The 25,662-nt window shown below is 48.4% G+C and overlaps 1 protein-coding gene across 1 annotated transcript; it reads left to right on the top strand.

Moving 5' to 3' along the window:
• The first annotated feature begins 14,349 nt into the window (after positions 1-14,349).
• On the top strand, positions 14,350-23,362 carry APLN (apelin). Its single transcript, XM_002832099.6, has 3 exons — positions 14,350-14,604; positions 20,390-20,561; positions 21,254-23,362. The coding sequence occupies exons 1-2, from the start codon at positions 14,538-14,540 to the stop codon at positions 20,554-20,556; spliced, it is 234 nt and encodes a 77-aa protein (XP_002832145.2). The 5' UTR covers positions 14,350-14,537; the 3' UTR covers positions 20,557-20,561; positions 21,254-23,362.
• Positions 23,363-25,662: the final 2,300 nt, after the last annotated feature.

The following is a 25,662-nucleotide window of genomic DNA, read 5'->3' as shown; positions in this document are numbered from 1 at the left end:
GAAGAACTTTTGTGCATCAAAGAACACTATTAAGAAAGTGAAAAAGAAAAAAGACAACCCATGGAATAAGAGAAAAAATTACAAATCATATATCTGATAAGGGCCTGGTATCCAAAACATGTAATGAACTCTTACAACTCAACAATAAAAAGACAAATAACCCAATCAAAAAGTGGGCAAAGGCTAATTTCTCCAAAGAAGATACACAAATGACCAACAAACACATAAAACATCATTAGTCATAAGGGAAATGAAAATCAAAACCACAAGGAAATACCTCTTCACACATACTAGAATGACTATAATAAAAACAAAAACAGAAATAAGTGTTTGGGTAGGATATAGAGAAATTGGAACCCTCATACATTGCTGGTGGGAATGGAAAGTGGTACCGTTGCTATGGAAAACAGTTTAGCAGTTCTTCAAATGGTTAAACATAGAGTTATCATATGGCCCAAGTAAATATTTGTAGGTATATTCCTGAGAGAATTGAAGACATACATCCACACAAAAATATGTACACAAGTGTTCATAGAGCATTATTCATAATAGTCAAAAATAAAAACAACCCAACTATCCATCAACTGATAAATGGATAGATAAAATGTGGTATATCCAAACAATTGGATGTGATTTGGCAGTAAAAGGGGATAAATTTCTCATACATGCCACAACATGGATGAACCTTGAAAGCATTATGCTAGTGAAAGAAGCCAGACACAAAAGGCCAACACTGTATGACTCCATTCATACGAATGTTCAGAAAAGGCAAATCTATAGGGACAGAAAGAAGGTTAGTGGTTTCCAGGGGATGGAAGGGTAGGGGAATGGGAAGTGACTGGTAATGGATATGGAGTTTCCTTCTGGGATAATAAAAATGTTCTAATATTAGATTATGGTGATGGTTGCACAACTCTGTAACTATACTAAAAACCATTGAATTGTACACTTTAAGCTGGTGAATTGTATGGTATGTGAATTATATCTCAATAAGGTTGTTAAAATAATTCAATATTGAGAAAACCAACCAATAAAAAATGGACTAAATATTTGAACAGACAATTCACCAAATAAGATATCTGGATGGCAAATAAACACATATAAAGATGCTTAACCTCATTAGCCATTAGGGAGATAAAAATTAAAACCACAGTGAGATACCACTACAGATCTATTCGAATGGCTAAAGTTAAAAAGACTGACCGAAGTACTATTCCAATCATGTGAGGTAGTAGAGTAGTTACAGTCATAGAGACAGAAAGTAGAATGGTGGTTGCCAGGGGCTGGGGAAGGCGCGAATGGAAAGTTAATGTTTAATGGGTACAGTGTTTCAGTTTGGAAAGGTGAAAAAGGTCTGGAGATGGTGGTAATGGTTGCAGAGCAATGTGAATATACTTAATGCTGACAAAATATAAACTTAACAACAGTTAAAATTTGTTATGTGTAATTACCTACAATTAAAAAATATGTGAATGAAGTCTTCTTAAAAAGGTCTAAATGGTAAATTTTGTTATATATACCTTTCACCACAATAAAGAAAACCAACAAAAGACTGACCATACCAAGTGTTGGTGAGGATATGGAGGAACTGGAATTCTCATACACTACGGGTGAGAATGTTAAACGGTATGACCATTTTGAAAAATGGTTTGGTAGTGTTATAAAAGTTAAACACACATCTACCATATGGCTTAGCATTCCACTCCTAGGTATTTACCCAAGGGAAATGAAAGTCTTTGTCCATACAGAGACTTGTATATGAATGTTCATAGCAGTTTTATTGGCAATAGCCAACAAGTAGAAAAAAAACCATCCATGAGCATCAACACATGAGTGAATAAACAAAATATGGTGGAAACCACTCAGCAATTCAAAAGCAATGACCTGCTGATACACAAAACACTGTTAATACGTACAACAGCAGGAATAAATCCCAAAATAATTTTTCTGTGTGAAAGAAGCCAGCAAAAAAGAGTACATATTGTGTTATTCTGTTTATTAAAAATTCTAGAAAATGCAAACTATATATTAACAAGTAAACCCTCCCTCCAGCCCCTCCCCTCTCCTCCATCCCCAGGTGACTGCTTGAAAGCATTATCCCCAAGTGATTGCTTGGAGATGGAGCAGAGGGGAGGGGCTGGATGGAGAGTTTACAAAGAGGCAGGAGGAAACCGTAGGGATTGATGAAAACTTGATAGTGGTGATGGTTTCATGAGAGTATGTATATGTAAAAGCTTAGCAAATTGTACACTTTTGTACACTGCATGAAACTTGTGCAGGTATTGTATGTCATTTATACCTCTATAGCGCTATAAACAAAAAAGGAGGGTGTATTTGAACAGATAAACTTCAAGGTCCTTTCCAGCTTCAATTCTATGGTAACTATTAGAGAAAATTATCCCAAAGCCTGCTACTGAAGTAGTCCTTTGTACTGGGATGCCCAAATCATTGAGACAAAACTGAGGATTTTGCTTGGATTATGTGCAGACATGCTTCTGTTATTCACCTCTCTGGGGCTGTGTAGACTGAACCTCAAAAGCCAGTGGGACAGAGTGGGGAAGCACACCACCAGACCAGTGGAAAGACATCCAGGTCAGTGGAGGAAACTGGGGAAATGACAGCCTAATGAGCACTCCTCTTTCCAGTTTCTTTGTCTATGATTCAGAGGATCAGCTCGCCCTGAGCATTCCAGACCAGTGAGGCATCTCAGGGCCATGAATGCAGAGATATCCCAGGGGATAAAACAATGGAAGACAAGATGGAAATAAGAAATGGCCTTTTTAGGTCTCTTGACCCAAATGCAAGGAGCTAAGAGGATATGGAGGAAGAGGTGGAAGTATCCCTTCCCTGCAGGAAGGAGATTATGACTTGATGGGGTGTAGGGAAATCAAACGTAAGAAACTAAAGACCTGGAATGTCAAGCCTCCTGGGATGTTTTTTAGATGGACGTGCTAGAGGAGCAAGAGGAAGGAGGTGATACCACCTCCCCCACCCCCCCCACCCAGCCCCGCCAACCCCTCCGCCTGCCTGCTAACAGTGAAAGCCAAGAAGGCCAGGAAGTGGAAGAATGCAAAGCCAAGAGGCACACTTCAAAGCCGTTTGTCAGCTGGGCAGTGCCTTAAGCGAGTGCCACGGCTGATGGATCACCTCATGGGAAGCACCAGCCAAGAGGGATCCAGCCCAGGAGGCTGTCACCCTATCCTCAGCCTGCACCTGGGTCAGATGCTTTAAAGGAAGACAGTCAAAATCCTAAATACCCGAGGTGACTCCGGACAATATTTACACTTGAGCAGAATGGCATTTTCTTCTCGATCCCAGAGGGTGATCAGTTATAAGCTTCAAGCCTGAAGCAGGGGAATTGAATGTTCTTGTAATTTTATCCTACATAGCAGAGCCACAGAAACTCTCATCCAGAGGAATGTAGACCTTAAGTATTCTTCCCCACCTCCACCCTTGTTCCTCCTGCTACCCCTAAGCCGTGCACAGTGCACTTCCCACTCCCCCAGAAGAATGGTTACATTGGCCAGTATTGTAATGATTCCTCAAATTAGTAAAGCGTTTCATGGTTTATAAAGCTCTTTCCCTTTCATTCTCTTGTTTTGATTCTTATTCAACCCTGGGAGTGAAACGTTGTTTTCTCATTTTTTAGAAGAACTTGAGGGACCAAAGCACAGATGTTCAGACCTATTCATTCATTCATTCATTTATGCACTGATTGGGAAAATGATTGAACACCTACTATGAGTTAGACACTGGCTAGATGCTGAGGACACAGTCATGAAACCAGACGGCCATGGCCCCTGCCCTTATGGAGCTCAGTCTAGTTGGACAGTGAGGGGTGGATGGGGTGAGCCAGATGTGAACTGAACACAAACTGAATTGTGAACTATGAGAAGCGATTACAGGGGAATTTCAGCCAGTCTGAGGGCCAAGGAAAACATCTCTTGAGGAGGAGTGATTTGACATTAGAGATGAGCTGATGGATGATAGGCGTTAGCCAGGAGAAGATGGGGTAGAGCAGAGAATCATTCAGTAGGAGGAAAAAGTATCGGGAAGGCACTGTGACAGGAGGGACATGGCATTGCAGATAGAAAGAGGATGAGAGGCAAGAGAAGAGGCTGGCGAAGTGGGTAGGGGCTAGATTATTCAGGGCCTTGCATGCCATGGTTAAGAGTTTGGTCTTGGTCCTAAGAGCCATGAGCCACAGAAGGTTTTCAAGCCAACTGGCATAACCATTCTGGTTGCTATGGAGAATGATGTGTGAGGAATGACAGGGCTGGAACAAGAATAGGGCAGCAGAAACATAGAGAAGTGTAGATTTGACAGATATTTGGAGGTTAAATTGGCAGAAAGTTCATGCTGTGTTGATTCCAGCATGCCAGAAATGTAAACGGAGGTAGTGGGGTGTAATGGGTTGAACAGTAGCCCCCCAAAAGATATGTCTATGTCCTAACCCCTGGAACCTGTAAATTTGACACCTCATTTGAAAATGGTCTTTGCAGGTGTAAAAAGGTTGAGGATCTCAAGAGAGACATACTGGATTATCCAGGTGGGCCCTAAATCCAATGCTGACAATCTTTATAAGAGTGAGGCAGTCATGCCTATAATCCCAGCACTTTGGGAGGTCAAGGTGGGAGGATCACTTGAGGCCAGGAGTTTGAGAACAGCCTGGGTAACATGGCAAGACCCATCTTTACAAACAAAATAAAAAATAAAAAATAAAAAACCAGCTGGTTGTGGTGGTGCTTGTAGCTACAGCTACTGAGGAGGCTGAGCCAGGGGGATTGCTTGAGGCCAGGAGTTCTAGGTTCTGGTGAGCTATGATCACACCACTGCACTCCATTCTGGGCAACAAAGTGAGACCCTAGAGAGGCAGAAGGATATCACATAGATAAAAGGGTCAGGTCATGTGAAGATGAAGATGGAGGCAGAGATCGGAGGGATGCAGACCTAAGTCAAAGAATGCCTGGAGCCACCAGGGGATGAAAGAGGCAAGGAAAAATCCTCCCTTACACTTTCATTTTCTCTTTATTTATTTTTAATTGACAAATGATAATTGTGCATGTTTATAGGGTACAATGTGAGGTTTTGATCTATGCATATGTTGTAGAAAGATTCCATCAAACTAATTTACACGTCTATCACTTCACTAATTTATCATAAACTTCTCATGCTAGAGCTTTCTTGATTTCAGATTTCTGGCTTCCAGAAGTGAGAAGAAATAAACTTCTTTTGTTTTAAGCCACGAAGTTTGTGGTAATTTGTCATAGCAGCCCTGAGAAATTAACACATGGAGTTTTGCTGTAAGATGGCTAGTTTTCTTTATTTTTTCTCCAAAAGTGTTACCTTTTAAATTTTAGTACAATATTTGACTCTCTCTTTATGTGTATGGGAAATGTATGAAAGTCAAAAAGTAAGAACCTCAAAAGATCTCAGTCTGTGGCCATGGTTAGGATTCAGGTAGTGACTGGTGCCAATCCAAACTTGAGTTTGGGATAGAACAAAGCTGACCTCATTATCTCTCTGACTTTAACCTTATTATCCCAGAACTCTAAGCCCATAACGGAACAGGTCATAGGCTTAATACCGTGTCCTCAACAGTCTTTGCCCTGGCTCTGCAAACAAAGGTGCCAGATTTGAGACATATAATATCCTACATGATATAAGCCCAGATAATATTAACCAGCAAAGCAAGAGGAAGAAAGGTTCAATGGACTTTGGAGATAAACCTGCTCCTTTGGGAGTGGCTATCCTAACCCACAGGGCCTTGCTGCATAAGGAAGGAATTCACGTGCCTCCCCTGGGATACCACGGTATTTATAGACCGTAGGGGAGAGGAAGGATGGAGGCTCCTGGGAGACGTCATAGAGGATATGCAGAGGAAATGAAACTGCTCTGAAAGACAAACAGGAGGAACGGGGACCTGTGTGGCTATGGGACAGGATCAGAAGGAATTAAGCAGGATGTAGGGAAAAGGGGGTAATTCTGTGGAGCTGGGCTGGGCTGGGGGCAGGAACAGAGGAACAGTTCTTCACCTCAGAGAATCTCTCTTAGGACTTATTCAGCTAATAAACTGTGAACCCTTCAAAGACATTTGAAATACAGCTAATTATCTGAATTCCATTGACATAACATTTTTCAGGAACTTGGGTGTTGTGTCGAGGAAGGCATATCTGTGGGAACCCCTGGTGTTCCTTAAATATATCAGACGATCTGAGAAGGTATGTAGTTTGCAAAGAAGTTGGAAGAAACAGAGAAATAGAATAAGCATTTCCAGGGCAGTTGGAGCCCATGTGGCAGTGGCTGAAAGGTGCCCCATGGAAGGAATTAGCATGTAGCGACTTGAATATAGTATTAAACACTTGAGATGTGAATAGAGATAATGTGGTTATGCTGCAAAATGGCTACTTCTCTAATTTTGGCAAACGTGATACCTTGTGATGGTTAGTATTTGACTCTGTGTGTTTGGGAAGAGGGCAAGTGTGAAAGACAAGATCTCGGTCTGTGGCCAGGCTTAGGACCTAGCTGGTGATCAGAATTAAGAGGTATTGGACATCAAGACAAGAATCACACAGTTAGCTGAAGAAGAAACCCCAGCAAAGTCCAACAAAGAGATTATTTCCTCAAAATGATCATTAGGATCTTTTGATTCACAGAATAAGTTCCAGGCTAAGTTTCACATAATGAACATCATGTCTCTGATTTAAATGGTCTCACACCCAGAATGGGAAAGTGAATCCATGAATATGGCTTAAGCATCTACTACTCTATGGCAAGCATTGTGCTGGCTGCTCTGGTGGTTATAGATGAGTTAGAAAGCTCAACTCTAGCTGTTAGTATCAGAAAGACAAATACTCAGTAATGAGAGAGTGAAAAATTCATGTTCTCTGGTGGTGGTTAACTGAGCAAAGATAATTTGTCATGAAGCTAGTTAGTGAGGCATCAACTAGCAGCTGGCCCGTGCTTTTTTCCCCCAAGTTCCTGTTAAGTAGCTTCAGAGGCAGGGTAAGCTTTGAAGTTCTTCTTAAATACTTTTTTCCGGTGTTGCTGCTACTGAACTTCTTTTGCTCATTAATTTAGCTTATGTCTTAACGAACAAATTAGATGAGTGACAATGGGAAGACTCATTCTGAGATGCTCCAAAAGGGCTGGCCTATGGAATGAGAATCCTGTGCCTAACCACAGTCATTTTGTTGTGCCTATGCAGCCAGCTAGGGGACTGCTTGGCCAGTGAGCACTACTTCTATGCTGGGAAGACACAGAAGGAAAAACAGGAGTTGGGATTTAGTTGAACCTAGGCTCCGTCCTGACTTTGCCACCAGCTTTTTGTGTAGCTTTGGGTAAGTCACTTTTCCTTTCTGGACCTCAGTTTCTCCATCTGCATAATGAGGGGACTGGGGCTCTTGCTGTTGTGAAATCTCTCTGATTGCTGGCCAGGTTCATCCTTCTTCAGATGTCCTCTCCCCACTCCACTTTTTGCATTAATCCAGTAAAAACAACTACTACACAATGAGGGGAGGGAAGATGGTCACATCTTTGTGTATGTCTGTTAGCTGTTAGTGTTGACCCATCTAAGAACCAGCTGGACAAGTTGTGATGATTTTGCCCAAATAAAGACACTTGATATGGATCATAAACCTAGAGCAATTATTAACAAGAATATACAATTCCTTCTTTCATTCAACAAACATTTATTGAGTATTTGCTTTGGGCAACAGCACTGCTGGTGAGAATATAAAAATGAATAAGACATAGTGTTACTATCTCATATTAGTCAGAGATATACACAAATACCCATGGGAATATGTAACATTTACACAATGCTTCCCTTACTATAAGAACCAAACTCAGTGCCGAGTACTTTATAGGTATTGATTCTTTTAATCCTTTCAATAACAATGGGAGCTAGGTGCTAGCCCTTTTCTCTGATGAGGTATCTAAGGCTCAGAAAGGTTAATAATTTGCTCAAAGTTACCTATGTAGTAAGAGACAGAGCTGCCTTATTCCAGAACCCATGTGCTTAACCACTATGTACTTCATGGCTTCCTAATTCAAGACAGTATGAGTTAGGTGCTAGAAGTTCAAATAAAGTGATAGGTGGACCCAAAAAGTGAGAAACTGCTTCTTTTTTTTTTTTTTTTTGAGACAGAGTCTCACTCTGTCGCCCAGTCTGGAGTGCAGTGGCGCAATCTCGGCTCACTGCAAGCTCCGCCTCCTGGGTTCACGCCATTCCCCGGCCTCAGCCTCCCGAAAAACTGCTTCTTGATGTTCAGTGAGGGAAGAGTGTGGGCTTTGAGGTTAGGCGGTGATACAATTTGATTCTGTGTCCCCACCCAAATCTCATCTTGAATTGTAATCCCCACATGTTGAGGGAGGGACCTGGTGGGAGGTGATTTGATCATGGGGTCGTTTCCACCATACTGTTCTCATGATAGTGAGTGAGTTTTCATAAGATCTGATGGTTTAAAAGTGTTTGGCAGTTCCCCCTCCCTCTCTCTCTCTCCTGCTGCCATGTAAGATGTGCCTGGCTTCCCCTTTGCCTTCCACCATAATTGCAAGTCTCCTGAGGCTTCTCCAGCCATGTGGAACGGTGAGTCAATTAAAACTCTTTTCTTTATAAATTACCCAGTCTCATGAGAACTCTGCCCCCATGATCCAGTCACCTCCCACCAGACACCACCTCCAACACTTGGGATTATAATTCTACAGGAGATTTGGTGGGGACACAGATCCAAACCATATCAGAGCCCTTTCTTCCTGATCAGTTTCAGAAGGCCAGAGGATAGACCCAAAGGTGGGGGGAGAGGCAGGTCAGGAAGAGGAGAAAACTAACATTGAATGAGCAGGGGACTGTGCTAAGTATTTTACATACATTATCTCATTTAATCTCTCAACCATAATGTCTTTGTCCATTCCTGTTGCTATAATAGAATACTCGAGACTGGGTAATTATAAATAATCCAAATTTATTTCTTACAGTTCTGGAGGCTGGGAAGTCTGAGATCAAGGTGCTGGCAGTTTCTGTGTCTGATGAGGGCCCAGCCTGTGCTTACTAGATGGTGTCTTGAATGCTGCTTCCTCTGGAGGGTACAAACACTGTGTCCTCATATGACATAAGGGACAGAAGGGCAAAAACGGAACTAGGGTGCCCCTTCCAACTTCTTTTATAAGAGCACTAATTCATTCATGAGGGTGGAACCCTCATGACTTAATCAATCTCAAAAGGCCCTTCCTCTTAACACATCACCTTGGGCTTTTAATTTCAACATATGAGGCCGGGCGTGGTGGCTCACGCCTGTAATCCCAGCACTTTGGGAGGCCGAGGCGGGGGTATCACCTGAGGTCAGGAGTTTGAGGCCAGCCTGACCAACATGGAGAAACCCCATCTCTACTAAAAATACAAAAAATTAGCCGGATGTGGTGGCACATGCGTGTAATCCCAGCTACTCTGGAGGCTGAGGCAGGAGAATTGCTTGAACCCGGGAGGCAGAGGTTACGGTGAGCCAAGATCGTACCATTGCACTCTAGCCTGGGCAACAAGAGTGAAACTCCATCTCCAAAAACAAAAACAAAAAAATTCAACATATGAATTTTGGAGGGACACATACATTCAAACCTTAGCACTTAAAAAATTAGGTACCATTATTATCCTCATTTAACAGAGGAAAAAACTGAGCCTCAGAGAAGCTAAATAACTTGCCCAAGGTCACACAGCTAACAAATGGGGTTGAGGGGCAGGATTTGAATTCAGTTATGTGAAACTCCAAAAGCTGAGTTCTTTTTAATGCCTCACACTGTTCACTTTAACCCACAAGAGACGTGGATGAGTCAACTGAACAGCAGTGGCTGGTGGTGACATAGGACGATAAGCAGAACTGAATAGCATGTGCATAGCTCTGATGAGGGGGGCAAGTCACACTTTGAACTCACATAGGTCAGCTATCTCACTTCTGTCCCCAACAATGCACTGAGTCCTACCCTTGCCCCCAGGATTGTCCCTCACCTTGACTGGAAACTGAGTCTTGCTGCTGACCACAGGTCCTGAGCCCCAAATGCAGCAATGCTTCCAGCAATTTCACAGCTACTTGCTGCCTCAGGGCAGGAGAGTGTGGACAGTTTCATGTACTTCCTTCCCACCTCCAGAGAAATACCTTGAAACAGTGGTCCCCACATTTTTGGCATCAGGGACTGGTTTCATGAAAGACAACTTTTCCATGGACTAGGGTTAGGAGGGATGGTTTCAGGATGACTCAAGTGCATTATATTTATTGTGCACTTTATTTCTATTTTTTTTTTGTAATACATAATGAAATAATGCTACAATTCACCACAATGTAGAATCAGTGGGAGCCCTGAGTTTGTTTTCCTACAACTAGATGGTCCCATCTGGGGGTGATGAGAGACAGTGACAGATCACCAGGCATTAGATTCTCATAAAGAACATGCAACCTAGATCCCTCACATATGCAGTTTACAATAGGGTTCATGCTCCTATGACAATGTAATGCCACTGCTGATCTGACAGAAGGTGGAGCTCAGGTGGTAATGGGAGCAATGGAGAGCAGCTGTAAATACAGATGACGCTTCGCTGGCCCATCTACTGCTCACCTCCTGCTGTGAGGCCTGGTTCCTAATAGAACAGGGAGCCATAGTGGTCCATGGCCCAGGGATTGGAGACTTATGCCTTAAAACATTTATCCTGCTGATATTCATTCAATAGTATCATCTTGAACAAAAGACAGCACCGAGTTGGGCCGACAGTTGCTTACCTGACAGGCAGTTATGAAGTATCAATTATGTGCCAGGCATTGTGCTAGGTGCTATCACAGCAGTGACCTTAAAGTCTGGCAAATAGATACAGATATTCGAAAACTGGTCATTTCAATCTGATATTAAGATATCTGGGAGCCTACAAGGGGTTCAGAGTGGGCAATCAGAGCTGCGTTCCTTGCCTCATGGGCCTTGACCCCTGAATGGATATGGTGGTGATGGGTCCTCTCTGCAGAATTACAGCAGGCCCATAGAGCACGGTGTGCAGATGCAAAAGTGTTCCCAATGCACTGTGAGAGCATCTACCAATGAAAGGTACAGCCATAGCTGTTATGGAGAGGGCAAAGTCACCGTGGGCAAGGGTGTCCTGAGAAAGAAAGATGAAATCTTGGATCTGGGACTACAAAAACAGATGCGGCCAGGCATGGTGACTGACACTTGTAATCCCAGCACTTTGGGAGGCTGAGATGGGAGGATTGCTTGAGACCAGGAGTTTAAGACCAGCCTGAGAAACATAGTAAGACTCAGTCTCTACAAAAAATAAAAATAAATTTAAAAATTAGCCTGGTATGGTGGTGCATGTCTGTAGTCCCAGCTACTCGGGAGGCTGAGGTGGGAGGATCACTTGAGCCTAGAAGTTTGAGCCTGCATTGGGCTGTGATCGCACTACTGCACTTTAGCCTAGGGTAACAGAGCAAGACCCTGCCTCTAAAAAAAATGAATGTAATTTGGTTAAATGAAGAGAAGGATTCAATTAAAAAATGATTCTCTCAAGTGTCAGATCTTTAAATCTTACTGTAAATGCATGCCTTCAGCTTGGCTTGAATTTCTATTGGTTTGCTTTTATGTTTTTTTTCCCTCACCTTGTACATTTTGAAGGCTAGGTAGGGTGGGAAAATGGATTATAGAAAAAAGAAGAATGAATGAATGCTCTAACCAATAGAACTTTCTGCAGTGATTGAAGATTCTATTCTGTGCTGTCCAATACAGTAGCCACTAGCCACATATGGGCAATTGAAGCGTGGCCAGTGGAACTGAGGAACTGAATTTTAAACTTCATTGGAAATGTGGTTAGTAGCTATTGTATTGGAAAGCGCTATGTGTTCCAACCACTTAGCAATATGCCATACACACCCTAGTAAAGGTGCAATTAAATACAAAGGCTTCTATTAACCTAGTTATGGGGGACACTTATTTGGGTGTGCATGGGCTTGCCCAATCAAGGATTGGAGCACCAAGGTTCCTAAAAACAACCCTGCAAGAGCTTATTCTTAATTTGCATGGTACCTTCAGGCACATTATCTTACTTAATCCCATAACAACTTTGAAGTGGGTAGAGCAGAGATTATCACCTCCATGAACCCCAGTAAGTTTAGGTGATGATGGCAAGGCCCTACAGCAAATGAGGGTGGAGACTAGAAGCCAGGTGTTTCTCCTCCTGGTTAGAAAACGCTTTCCAGCCAGGCGTGGTGGCTAACACCTGTAATCCCAACACTTTGGGAGACCGAGGTGGGTGGATCATCTGAGGTCAGGAGTTCGAGTCCAGCCTGACCAACATGGTGAAACCCCGTCTCTACTAAAAATACAAAATTAGTCGGGCACGGTGGCGCATGCCTGTAATCCCAGCTGCTCAGGAGGCTGAGGCAGGAGAATTGCTTGAACCTGGGAGGCGGAGGTTGCAGTGAGCTGAGATAGCGCTATTGCACTCCAGCCTGAGTGACAGAGCAAAACTTGGTCTCAAAATAAAAAATAAAAAAAAGAAGAAAGAAAGAAAGAAAAAAGAAAAAGAAAAGAGAAAGAAAGAAAACTCCAGGGGAACAGCGAAGGGAGAATGGTCTCCTGCTACTCATATCCTGGTTCTCAAGGATGAAGAGGGGTGCCATGCTTCACATGCTTTTTTTTACTTGAGTGTGGTTAATGGGCCATAGGCTATTAATGAGAACCTTATCTTATTCCCTTCCTGCTACCTGAATTTAGGCAGTAAAGATGTTTTTGAAAATTTCATTCATATATTCAAAATTATGTATTGAGTACCAGTCATGTCGCAGGCACTGTTCTAGGTCTGGGGACACAGCTGTGAATAAAGCAAAGATCCCTCCCTTGTGGAGGTAACCCTTCTGGTGGAGAGAGACTGATAATAAATACATTGTGTATATATAGGATTTCTGCAACATTTCAAAGATATTTTAAATATGCCGTGGTCTCTCATGTCTCTTATGGCATACACGCACCCTGTCCAATGTATCTTTCGTGTAAATCTGGACTTACACTTCAAGCAAACTGCCTGGCTTGCTGAAAGGTGGAGACACCTTTCGATTCAGTCTTTTACTATGTGTTGAGTGCCACCTATGTGCAGAGCAAGATATTGGGGACTTTGGAGAGATCCAGAGAGTGAGAAGACAATATCCTACCTTAGGGGGTTCCCAGTCCAATGAGGGAAGCAGCCCCATGCTTTGGGAGCTCCCAAGCTATAGAAGCAGCTAACAATCTAGTCTGGAAAGGCAAACAACTTCAGGACCCGCTTCTAAACCGGAATCCCAAGTACACGCAAAATGAATCCAGCCTTGACTGTGTGGAGTTGGGTAAACCACCTGCCTCTTACGATGATGGGGAACTAGAATGAGGACAGCTCCAGGGAACAAGAAAGGGGACACCACAGGAGCTGTCCCATGTCCCAACAGTGGGGAGGAGCTGAGGGGCAGCCCCTGCTGGATTAGTGTTATCCTGAGAAGGCTTCCGGATGCGATGGGATCTGAGGTGCTGCTGCAAAGAATGAATTGCTCACGGAAAGGTGGGTTGGAGGCATTCCAGGTAGAGGGTGCCTCCTGGGGGATGCAGGGAACATGAGGGTCCTGGGCAATTAATCAAGCCTTGGGCACAAGCCTAGGCAGTCACGCCCAATTCAAAGCCAGCTGAAAATGCAGAGGAGAGAGGAGGGCCGGTGTTTGGGTGTCTTGACCAAATCCTTGAAGCTGGCCAGCGGCAAGAGCAAGGACCAGGGTCAGGGTCAGAGGTAGAGGGCGTGAGTGAAGGCAACCCAGACTGAGTCCTTCCCTAAGCGCCCAGGTTTCCTGACAGCTGTTAAGGAAGCAAGGTGAGAAAGGGTTAAGTGTGCCCCTCCACCGCCCCAAATGCTTCCTGTGTTTGAAATCCTTCAGGTCTCTGCAAACCCTCTGGTCCCCGGCCAGGCGGGCATTGTCCGGGGAGCGGTTGTGGGTTGTCAGAGAGGCCGCGCAGCCTTTGTTGTGGGGCCACCTCGGGGTTCCCTCTCGCGCTCGCGCTCGGGCTGGGGCTGCAGAGTGCGTGCCTGGAGGGGGGCGGTGCGGGAGGCTCGCTCCCTCTCCCTCTTCCTGCCCCCCCCAGCCCTCCCGATGACCACATGACCAAGTGGGCTCGCGGCCAAGCCACAAGCTACAAAATGCAGCCCCTGGAGTGAGCGGGGAGCATTCTCGCTGGCAGCCGGGGTCACGGGCAGTTGCAGCCGCGGCCGAGCAGCCAGCCGCTAAGAAAGAGCTCGCCGCTGCCGCTCCTGGAGCCGCCGAGGCCAGCTTAGCGGCGCTGCCCCGCGGCGGGAGAGGAGGCTGCAGAAGAGCGGAGGCGGCCAGCGGGAGCGGCGGGGCTCAGCGCGCACACTCAGCGGCCCGGGAGCCTCTCGAGCTCCGCGTCCGCACGCGCCAGCCGCGGCTCGCGCCTTTCTTGGCCTCCGGGCGCCCGACCTCTCCTCCCCCGCGCCGGCTCGCCGGCGCCGCGGCAGCCCGAGGAGCAGCATGAATCTGCGGCTCTGCGTGCAGGCGCTCCTGCTGCTCTGGCTCTCCTTGACCGCGGTGTGTGGAGGTGAGTGCGCGCCCTCCCGCTCGCCCGGGCTGCAGCCGAAGCGCTCCTTTCCCTCCGCCCTATTCGCACTCTCCCCGCCTCCCGGGGAGCCCGGCGCGAGTCGTGCAGTAGCAGCCACGCGCCGGCCAGCTCCAGGCAGCAGATTGACAGGGCGCCCCGAGCCATGGGGCGGCTGGCCGCAAGGACCGCTTCTTTTGCGGGGCTCAACTCTGCCTGTGGCATCACCTGCCCGTCACCTTGTCCCTCCTAACCGTCGCTCGCAGTCCCAGGAGCTCAGGACCACAGGTGTGCGCCGCGTGTCCCACGCCCTGCACCCCGCGTGGTGGAGGTGGGGGCGGGGGACATGCCCGCTCCCTCGTGGATCGATGGAGGGAACTGACCAGAGTCGAGTGGGCTGGGCTCCCATGTTGAACGTCTTCTGGTCCGTGAAGGCTGGGAGCCTCCCGCCAGTCCAGGGGCGCGGGAAACCGGGGATGATGTGCCAACATGCAGACGTGACACTTGTTGCATAGGCAGGAGTGCGCGGAGGGGGTGGCGGCATGGAGCCCAGCTGTTGCTCCTTTCGGCCTGCATGTGTGAGCAGAGGCAGCCTCCCCCAGGCAGGGCCGGGCCCAGCCGGGCTGGGCTGGTCTTCTCCTCCGTAACCCCAAGGTCCTGGCTGGTCTCCTCCCCTGCACAGGATGCCCTCCCCATAGCCTCCATCCCACCCCCAGAGACTTGGTTCTCTTACATCCTGGCTCCAGCCTTCCTTTCTGTCTCAGGCACGGGCATGCTTCACCTTAGTCTCCCTGTCGCTAGGCGCCAAAGGAGGAAGCACAGCACCTGACCCGACCCCTCCCTGCAGCTCAGGAAAGGGGAGTCCTTTTGCCCTCACCTGCCAATACTTGGCACTAGTGCCCATGTCCACCCCTAGCCTGGTCCCCACCCACGCCCCAGCAGCCCCATCCCGGGCTGCCTGTCCTCTGTGTGTCAATGTCTCCTGGGGCTGCCAGCTCCCACCTCCAGCTGCCACAGTCCTATGATCTGGCTGTCATTGCTGCCTGCCTGGCACCACACAAGGGGAAGGCCAAGACCAGGTGGACTAACGCCAGGACCATGGCTGGAGTCACAGGGAGGTGGGAGCAGAAGGAAGGAGAAGGCAGGGCAGTGAGTTTCCTAGGGCAAGGGCACAGGGCCCTAAGTGGTTCCAAACCCTCCAGAACAGGAGAATGGCATGCAGCCCAGGAGCCTCCCAGGGGCCCAGCCAGCTCTGCCTGCCTCTCATCGCAGGCCACCTCCTTTCTCTGCTCTTGCTTTTTGGCCCTGCTGTGGCTCTGGGAACACTGCCTGGCTTCTCAGAAAGGTGCAGTGGTTGGGGCTGGCACCTCCTGCCTCCAGGTAGCTGGCCGGTGATTTCTCTATTCAAGACCTGAACACGAAGTGAACCACCACCACACTAAGAAGTGGGCAGGCTTTTTCCACAGAAACTCCTGTCAGGCAGGTAACAGAGGGAGCAAAAGATACGAATGTAAGATACGAATGATACACCATACCAGCCTGTCCTCAGGGAGCCTACCATCTGGTGTCATTGGCAAGGCACGACGCTTGCACAATACCACCACAGGCAAATAGTCCAGGGTGGTGCCTTCAGGGAAGAAAAAGACTGGGTGCAGAGAGTGTTCCAGAGGAAGGTAGGGCTCCTGGATCTGCACATTTGGTGCTCCCCCTAGAGGCTGTGGGGAGACCCCTGGCCAATAGACAACCACTCAGACCCTCCTGGGTCCCAGCCATTGGGACAGTACTAGCAAAGGGGAGAGAGCTGGTTTCAAGGGAAGGGAAGTCAGCCAGGATGCCCGAACACCGTGTGGCTGGTCCAGAGCCTGCCACTTCGTGCTTTAATTCCCCCGTCTTCATTAGGTCATCTGTCCACTCTGATTTGGATAAATTCGTTGCCCTCACATTTTGCTCAAGCCTCGTGCTGGAAACTTTCAGGGCTCTCACTGACTTCTCTACTCCCTGACTTCTCCTGGAGCCAAGGAAGGGCATGTCCCTGGAGGTGGCCACCAGCCAAGGGTCCAGGTACACATGTCCTGCTCTCGCTGGCTCCTGTCCTGGGTTAGAAGCAGGAATCCCAGAACCACTTTGTCCTTGGCCCGGACTGGCATGCTGTCCCCAGCCAGAGTCCCCAGTCAAAGTTCCAGCCTGAAAACCACACTTCCTCCTCTCCACAGTCTGTCTTGACTTGGAATGTCCACCCCTGACCCCTCTCCACGCCGCCTCTCATCACCCTGCTACCACCACGTACACTCCTCCACTGCCTCCTGACCTGGGATACACTTTGCTCTTTTGAGTCTGAGAACTCCTGGGCCAGGGCCAAGTGTCCCTCGGTCTCTGAGCACCCCTCTTTTTCCCCTTCTCCTCCCGCTCCGCAGGCCCAGCTCAAAGCCTGCAGTCACAGTGGGAGTGTGAGGAGAGCCTACTGTACCCCTCCTGCTCAGGGAAGGGCATCTCTACTCCATCCCCAGTCCTCAGCACTAAGCACCCGTGTAACCTGAGCCAGGCCTCTCCTCGCAAATAACTAAAGCAAGGGAAGCAGAGGGCCACCAGACAGAGCATGATGTATCCCAGGGCAGCAAAGCTGGCACTGGAGACAGCACAGGGCCCTGGAGAAGGCGACTGGGATGGGGGGCTGGGCAGACAAAGAGACACATGCAGGACCACAGAGCAGTGGAGGGGCATTGCCAGCGGGGTCCCCACAGGAGCATACGTTTGGGCTTTTAAAGTCATCACAAGACAGGCCAGACTGAGAGAGGAAAAACAGGTGCGTCATTCCTGATGAGACTGGCATGTTCCTGAAAAGTCGCAAGTACCTTTTTGTGCGTTGGCAGGGTTGGAGTTCAGATAGCATGAAAGTCAAATCCTGTCCTCCCCCAGACTGTGGTTCTCAGCATGGAGATGCTGTAGCTTCGTGGCTGATGGCACTTCAGCAGGCAATGGCTCCAATCTCTCTAGGCTCGAGATTGTTTGGAGGATTGCTCCAGCCTCCTTTTACGTAGCAAATGAGCTGGAAGAAAATATTTAAGTGCATTAGGGCTGGCCTCCATTTCTAAAGGGGAATTCTTTTGTACAGTCAAGACCTCTGCAGTGATGAGAATCAACAGCCTCTAATTTGTTCCTTTGGACAGGATAAAGCCAGGGTTTCAGGTGTCAGCTTATCTGATGGTGAGCCAGACTCAGAATCAAAAGTAGGAAACAGGTGGGTGATGGGCTTAGAGTGCGGGAGGAGCCGGCAGATCTCGGTGATGCTGAGGACAATGAGTCCCCAACCCAATGGGAGGGACACAAGAAGCCCGGAGCTGCTCTCCAGGGCCTGGCAGGGGGCTCAGTCAGCTCAGAGTGGTTCTTCTCTGCAGACCTAGAGTCTAGACATCTTCCTGGCCAGAGTCAGAGCCACCAACCCTGCTCCCCATCCTGACATATGGCCTCTAGCCCTCACTTTCTGACTGCCACAGACACTCACAATCTTGGGTGCTGAGCACATGGAGATGATGCCCTCTCCTTCCTGGCACCGTGCTTCTCTTCATGTCTGCCACCACCCTGAGCTACAATGGCCTGCACCACTGCCCCATCCCTTCTACACCCCCAGCAGTCGAAGGTGCAGAGGTGAGAGCCAAGTGTTGACTTGGTTCACTTCACAAGGCCCCTAGGTTCTTCCCCTGCTCCTTATCAGCATCATTCAGATCCGCCCTCAGTGATCAGGGTGAGCCTTGTGGGGACCCCAGAACTCAAGGCAGAGGCTGAAGCAGCTGCGGTGGGGAGCTTAGTGAAGGTCTTTCCTTCCTCTCCCTCTCCAGCCGCAGCCCCCTCACAGATGGCGCCAAGAGGGTAGCTCTATGACAGTCAAACAGAAACAGCCCCCTTGTTCCATCCATACTTACTGCTCCAAAGTGCTAAGATAATTCTTCTTTTAATTCTCATAGGTTATGAATTTAAGGGATAAGTTGGCACGGAAGTGTGGCTAGTTAACCAAATGACCCAAGTCAACAGTGGGGTCCTCATGGGCCTGGCGATTTTTCTTGGGGAAAGAGGGAAGGAGGGTGCAGACTTGGAGAATATGTGTTTATGTGTGTGTGTGTGGAGGGGGTGGGTATGTCTGGGTGTGAGTGGGGAGAACTGCAGGCCCAGAAGCCTGGGGGAAGAGGGCCCTAAGGCCAAACCCGCCCATTTTTGGCCCAAGAGGAGGCTAAACACTTGGAAATTGTGTGCAAGCAGAGGAGGACTCACAAAAACCAAGGAGCCAAGGAAGGAACAGAGCATGGGGATGTTGGAGGCAGAGGCAGAGGGGAAGGGGGAGCTGCCAGGGGTATGACTGGGGTGTGAGCAGCCAATGGGAGGCTCTATGGAAACTGTGAGCAAGTGGTGGGAATTCCTGGGTAGGTGGCAATGGGGCTCGAGGGACAGGGATTTAGATGCAGGCAAATCAGATGGTATGCGGGGGGAGAGAGACTGTTATTCATTATCTCTGGCCTCAGATGCTGTATCTGCGCAGGCCTGTACTGGGCATTGCACAAGTACCCTGCCTGGCTGCCTCTTCCCCGGCACCATCTCATCTCCGCACACTGCCTGCCACCACCAGCCAGGCTTGTCTTGGGGGTGGCAGCTCGGCTTCCCTGCATGGACTGCAGGCTTCATGAGAGTCGGCCTGCATGTCTTTTCCCTCACTGCACCCAAGGATACTCTGCACCACTTGGATTCCATTGTCAGGGCTCAGTCTGGTGTCAGGAGGCTTCTACTCTAAGCCTCCTGACAGATGCGGACAGATGTAAAGAGGAGCCCCAGAGTGCAGAATAGAAGCCAGCTGGGATTGAAATGGAAAGAATTTACATGAGACACAGGATGCAGGTGTGATCTGGGAATTTCAGGAGGTAGGGCATTGGTGGGGAGGTACCAACTGCAATAGCCCACCCCCCTCCTGGTGCACAGACATGCTGCTGAAGGTGACCATTCTCTCATTTATTCATTCTCAAATATTCATGCAATATTTATTGGTCTCTAAATCTGGTCTCAGGTCTCTAAATCTGGTCACAGCATGAGGCAGGCTGAGTCAGAGACCCCTCCCCCTTAACCCGCCTGGCCCAGCCCCATCCACTGGGAGGACTTGGCGCCCTAGAGATGCCTAACCACTGATGAGACACCCAGGGGCGAGATATGAGCTCCCTAGTACTCAAAAGTGGGTCATCCTGCATATCAAAGGATGTAGGAGTACAATGACGTGATGTTCAGGATTTGCTTTAAAATACTGCAGTCAAGGAAAATAGAAAAGGGATAACTAAAGCATATGTGACTCCATCTGGATAACTGTTGAATCTGGGTGATGGGTACATGGCGGTGGGAGGGTCATTGTAATGTCATATGTCTGAAATGTTTGAAGTGTACCAGTTGCAGAGGTGCCATGGTGATTACTGCCTCCTGCCCCCCAGCCAAGTACAGGCATGACACCCCAAAGTGGACACCCCCCAATGACGTTTCAAAGAAAGAACCCACTTGTGCCTGTCAGAAACACGATATAACTGTCAAAAGGACAGAAAGTCAGCTACATCAATGGCAAGATGTGAGTACGAGGTTCCGTTTGTCCCAGGACAGTGCAGAAATGGCAAATTTTCCCTCAATATGAAAAAGAGAAACAAAGAAAATCTATGAGAAGTGCCACCACATGGACAGACGACCCCTCCCGCGGGCCTGTGGTCTGCAGCCCCTGCCCGTTTCCAACAACCTTCCTCACTAACAGGCTTTCTCCTTCCTGCAGGGTCCCTGATGCCGCTTCCCGATGGGAATGGGCTGGAAGAGGGCAATGTCCGCCACCTGGTGCAGCCCAGAGGGTCGAGGAATGGGCCAGGGCCCTGGCAGGGAGGTCGGAGGAAATTCCGCCGCCAGCGGCCCCGCCTCTCCCATAAGGGACCCATGCCTTTCTGAAGCAGGTACTTGAGCCTCTGTTCAGTGGACAGTGCTAAAGCGGAGGGAGAGGGACAGCCTAGAAGCCGGGTGACCCTGCCGCTCATCACTGGCCAGACACATCCATCAAGCAGTCTTGGCGCCACACTCACGCGGGCTTAGAGCTGGCAAGAGAGCTTATGGGGCAGCTGTGTAGCCCCTTTATTTTACAGACGATCTCGTCTAAGGCCCAGAGAGGGGCTTGATACTTGGGGCCAGTCTCCCTTCCACCCTGCTGCCTGGGGTTGGGGAGGCTGGCCTGCTTAGAGATTTCTAGACATCCTGGTGGACCTTAATGGCTGGGGAGGGGTGCCCAGGGCAAACCTACAGATGTCCAGTGTAGATTGTCACCAGAGTTGGGGAAGGAGGCAGAGAGCTCTAGGGGCTCTCAGGCAGAGAACAAGAGGACAGTTGTGGCTGTGCTTGCCCGGAGCTGTGAGAAGGAGGGAAGAACCAAGGTGGCAGCAGAGAGAGGAGAGCTGAAGCCTGCCCCTCCCCTGGTCTGCTGGCCGTCCCACTGCAATGGGGACAGGCAGGCACCAATTCAGGGGCCTTGGGCTTGAGGTTTGGGCTAAGTGGAGTTGAGGGGAAAGAGAAGGCGGTCTCCTCTCCTTTCTGGGGAGTTCCTTTGGCCTAGGATATGTCCATGACTTCTCTCTCGTCATTTTTGTCTCCTTAGGACTGAAGGGGCCCCCAAGTGCCCACCCCCTGCGGTTCTGTCTCCTCCATAGATTGGTCTGCTTCTCTGGAGGCCTCACGTCCATTCAGCTCTCACCTCGCACCTGCTGTAGCCACCGATGGGCCCAGCTCTTCTCACCTGCCTGCTTCCCCCAGTGGCATGCTCCTGGCTGTAGTTTGGATGATTCCCGTTCTCTCACAAGGATCCGTCCAGTCCATCTTCCTGGCCCCTCCCTGGACTGACTTTGGAGACCCAGCCCCAGAAAGCCTCCCTTCTTCTCCAGGTCCCCTCTGCTTTAGTCCCTGCCTGTCTCATCTAACGCTCCAAACCTTCACTTGGGCCTTCCTTCCTCATGTCTGCCCTGGGCGCGGGGTGGAAATGCTCCCTTCTGTGGGCTCCAGCAGATCCCTTGTTTTCCTGTCAGTTGGACCCTTCACCCGGCCTCCAGGGAGGAATGCAGAGAAAAGCAAGGAGAGACTCTGGTTAAGAGGTGCTGGCTGCAGGGATCCAGACAGGGCACATTGGAGGCACGGAAGTGTGGCGGGGGGAGCTCTGGTGAAGTGGGTGGAGCATCGGCATTTGCTCAGTTAAGGGAGAGGTAAAGGAGAGGGGCCCGTGAAGTCCTTTGTCACTTCTCTTGCCTTACTGTGCCTCCCAATACTCCCTTCTTCCTGCCCCCACACCCTGTCCCCAGCTAGCCCAAGCTCCAGGTCAGGAGGGGAGGGTGCTGGGCCTGACATGGCTCTATACCCTCCCAGGAGTAAAAGCCAAGCAAGAGGTTGTTTTTGCCAAGAATCACAGAATATTAGAGCTGACAGGACCCTTGAAGATCACTTAGCCTTCTTAGGCAAATACCTGCAAAACAGAAGCCTGGAGAGGGGAGTGACCTGCTCAGAGTCATTGCAGAGCCGGAATGGGGACCAGGTCTCCCATCTCCTACTTTATGACGCCCTCTTCCCTCTTGATGATGTCTTTTCAAAGCAAATGAAGTGCCTTTTCCCGAGGCTGGGGCTGGGGTTGGCTGGGAGGGGAAGGGAAGGGAGAGGCGAGCTGGCTGTGAACTGTCCTGTTGTGGGGCCGGAGCTGCTCCCACCTCCCTGACCTACCCCTGCTGCACCATTCCCCCAGCTGGGCTGGAAGGTTCCATAACTGGCTGGCTGCCCCCATAATTGGCAGTGTTCCCAGACCCAGGGTACTCTAATAGGGGCGGCTCAGGCACTGAGACTACCGCTCAACCCCAGGGTGGTTTTCAGGAGTCCGAGGTAGCCTTCAATCATTGGACTCCATGGCCTTCCCTTCGTGTTGACCGGACCTTCCTTCCAGGGCTTTTCCTTTGAGGGAGGCGGAGAGGGGAGAAGAAGGAAGGGAAGGGCAGAAGGAAGGAGGGGCAGGAGGAAGAAAAGAAAGCAAAGGAAGAGAAGGAAGGAAAGAAAGATGGGAGGAAGTGCAGCAGGAATAGCACCCTCTCCCCGGGAGGCCCCAGCTTGCGTGAAGGGCCATCACCAGCCATTCCTTGGAGGGGGCTTTCTCCCCTTTTGCTTGAGCAGGCTTCCCAGGAGGGAGAAAGAGAAGACAAGAGCCTGATGCCCAACTTTGTGTGTGTGGGGATGGGGGAGTCAGGGCCCCCCAAGTCCCACAATAGCCCCAATGTTTGCCTATCCGTCTCCCCCAAGCCCCTTTACCTATGCTGCTGCTAACGCTGCTGCTGCTGCTGCTTAAAGGCTCATGCTTGGAGTGGGGACTGGTTGGTGCCCAGAAAGTCCCTTCTGCCACTGACGCCCCCATCAGGGATTGGGCCTTCTTTCCCCCTTCCTTTCTGCGTCTCCTGCCTCATCGGCCTGCCATGACCTGCAGCCAAGCCCAGCCCTGTGGGGAAGGGGAGAAAGTGGGGGATGGCTAAGAAAGCAGGGAGATAGGGAACAGAAGAGGGTAGTGGGTGGGCTGGGGGGGCTGCCTTATTTAAAGTGGTTGTTTATGATTCTTATACTAATTTATACAAAGATATTAAGGCCCTGTTCATTAAGAAATTGTTCCCTTCCCCTGTGTTCAATGTGTTTGTAAAGATTGTTCTGTGTAAATATGTCTTTATAATAAACAGTTAAAAGCTGACAGTTCGCCCTTACTCTTGGAGGTCATGTTCAGGAGGGGCATTCCTTTCCCCTGGGGGTCATGGTTGTCCCCATGCCCACATATTGCACGTGCAGGGAGGTAAGTGCCTGCATCCCAAATCGGTTCTAGGTCAACTGGCCTCAAACCGATTTGCCATGAACTCACAAAATGAATCCCTATGCTCAATGACCAGGTCACATAAAATCCAGCCCACTTACGGGTTTTCTGGCATCTGTTTGGGTGTCCTAATTTTTTTGGCAGTGTCATTTGAAGAATTTTTTAAAAGCAGTTTATTTAAGAACATACTGATTAAATGCAGGATCGCTACTAAAAATTGTTTTGTATCCTTGGTGGGTGTCTTCTGCTATTTTATCTACTTTTGAACACTTTCAGGACTTTTTTAGCCAGTTTGCCTTTCTTGAAAAATGTTATGTTTTCAGCAATAAATACATTTGATAATGACTTTGTTTGTATCATTTTATGTTTCACAAAGTAGAGTTGCTTGATGAATGAGATAGCCTGAAAAATAAAATGCAAAGAGTTCAATATAATTCTGCCCCATCTGTCTCACTTCATGTTTGTTGTCAAAATGCCAGTATCTTGCAGAACAGAAGGGAACATTGGGTACATGCTAATTTGGTTAATAAACCCATTAGGTGCACACAGGCATACACAGTACAGAGCAAAACTCAGTGGGAAGCAGAGAGGAGGGATCAAAATGGGTTCATTTGATAAATCTCGTGGGAAATCCTATAGATTTGACAAATATTTAGTGCTAGAAATATACAATTTTAAAGGGTATTCAAACAAACTCCCTAAAAAGTTGTAAAGATGCTCAATAGGAGAGAAAAATAGAAAAAGTCACCCACAAGCATACAAAACAATCTCATTATTGACAAAATGCTGCAAGTTGTGATAGTGATTTAAAAATGCAATGTTACGGCTGGGCACGGTGGCTCACACCTGTAATCCCAGCACTTTGGGAGGCCGAGGCAGGCGGCTCACTTGAGGTCAGGAGTTTGAGACCAGCATGGCCAACACGGTGAAACTCCGTCTCTACTAAAAATACAAAAATTAGCTGGGTATGGTGGCAGGTGCCTGTAATCCCAGCTACTCAGGAGGCTGAGGCAGGAGAATTGCTTGAACACAGGAGGTGAAGGTTGCAGTGAGCCGAGATCACACCACTGTACTCCAGCCTGGGTGACAGAGCCAGACTCCATCTCAAAAAAAAAAAAAAAAAAAAAAGTGATGTTACATTGGAAGTGCCTCTTAGGAAAACTGGTGCAAAATGCCTTATTTTAAAATTACTAGTTTGACTTTTAGGCAAACAGGTGGAACTGGTTTAGGCAGAGGTTTCAGGTGGACTGGCTTTATGATGATTAGTCTGTTACCTCCCTAATCACTCCCAAAGTTCTAAATTCACGTGAAAGCAAGGAGAAGGGAGTGGGGCATGGGGCAGGACAACTTAATACTGACCCATAAGGGTACAGTGAATTAGATAAGTGAATCTAGAATCTGGTCTTCAAATTCCAGAATGCAAACTCTTTCTACAGTACTACAGAAGGTCCCCCAACTAGAAAGAAGAATTAGGTACAATTTGATATTCTTTTTTTTTTTTTCCGAGACAGAGTCTCGCTCTGTCTCCCAGGCTGGAGGGAAGGCAGTAGTGCAATCTTGGCTCACTGCAACCTCCACCTCCTGGGTTCAAACGATTTTCCTGCCTCACCCTCCCAAGAAGCTGGGATTACATGCACCCACCACCATGCCTGGCTAATTTTTTGTATTTTTATTTATTTATTTATTATTATTATTTTTAGTAGAGACAGGGTTTCACCAGGTTAGCCAGGCTAGTCTTGAACTCCTGACCTCAAGTAATCCACCTGCCTTGGCTTCCCAAAGTGCTGTGATTACAAGCATGAGCCACCATGCCCAGCTATGTTTGATATTCTTAGTAAGTACAGTACAAATTCATAGTACAAGAGGGCACAGTGTGGACTGGTGGGATCAGGGAAAGCTAATAGAGGCTGAGTGATAAAAACAGGCCCTAGAAGGCACAATAGGATTTGGTTAAGTTGGTGAAAGGATGATGGGCAGTGATGGCAGGGACAAGGAAGGGGGAGCAGCCACCAGGGTCCATGAAACATATGTAGTCAACTGGATACTACTTGGTGGATGCAAGTGTGACCTCCTTGGGGCAGGGGATAAAGAAAAGAAAGTTGGTGGCTTCTGTAAAGATCATTAGACCTCAAACCAAAAGAAGGCTGGACATATGATATGCGTTGCTACTACCCTTTGGAGAT

This window comes from Pongo abelii, chromosome X, assembly GCF_028885655.2.
Source record: "Pongo abelii isolate AG06213 chromosome X, NHGRI_mPonAbe1-v2.0_pri, whole genome shotgun sequence".
NCBI classification, from domain to species: Eukaryota; Metazoa; Chordata; class Mammalia; order Primates; family Hominidae; genus Pongo; species Pongo abelii.
Note: the sequence above shows the minus strand (reverse complement) of the source record. Positions and strands in the feature narration are given on the sequence as shown.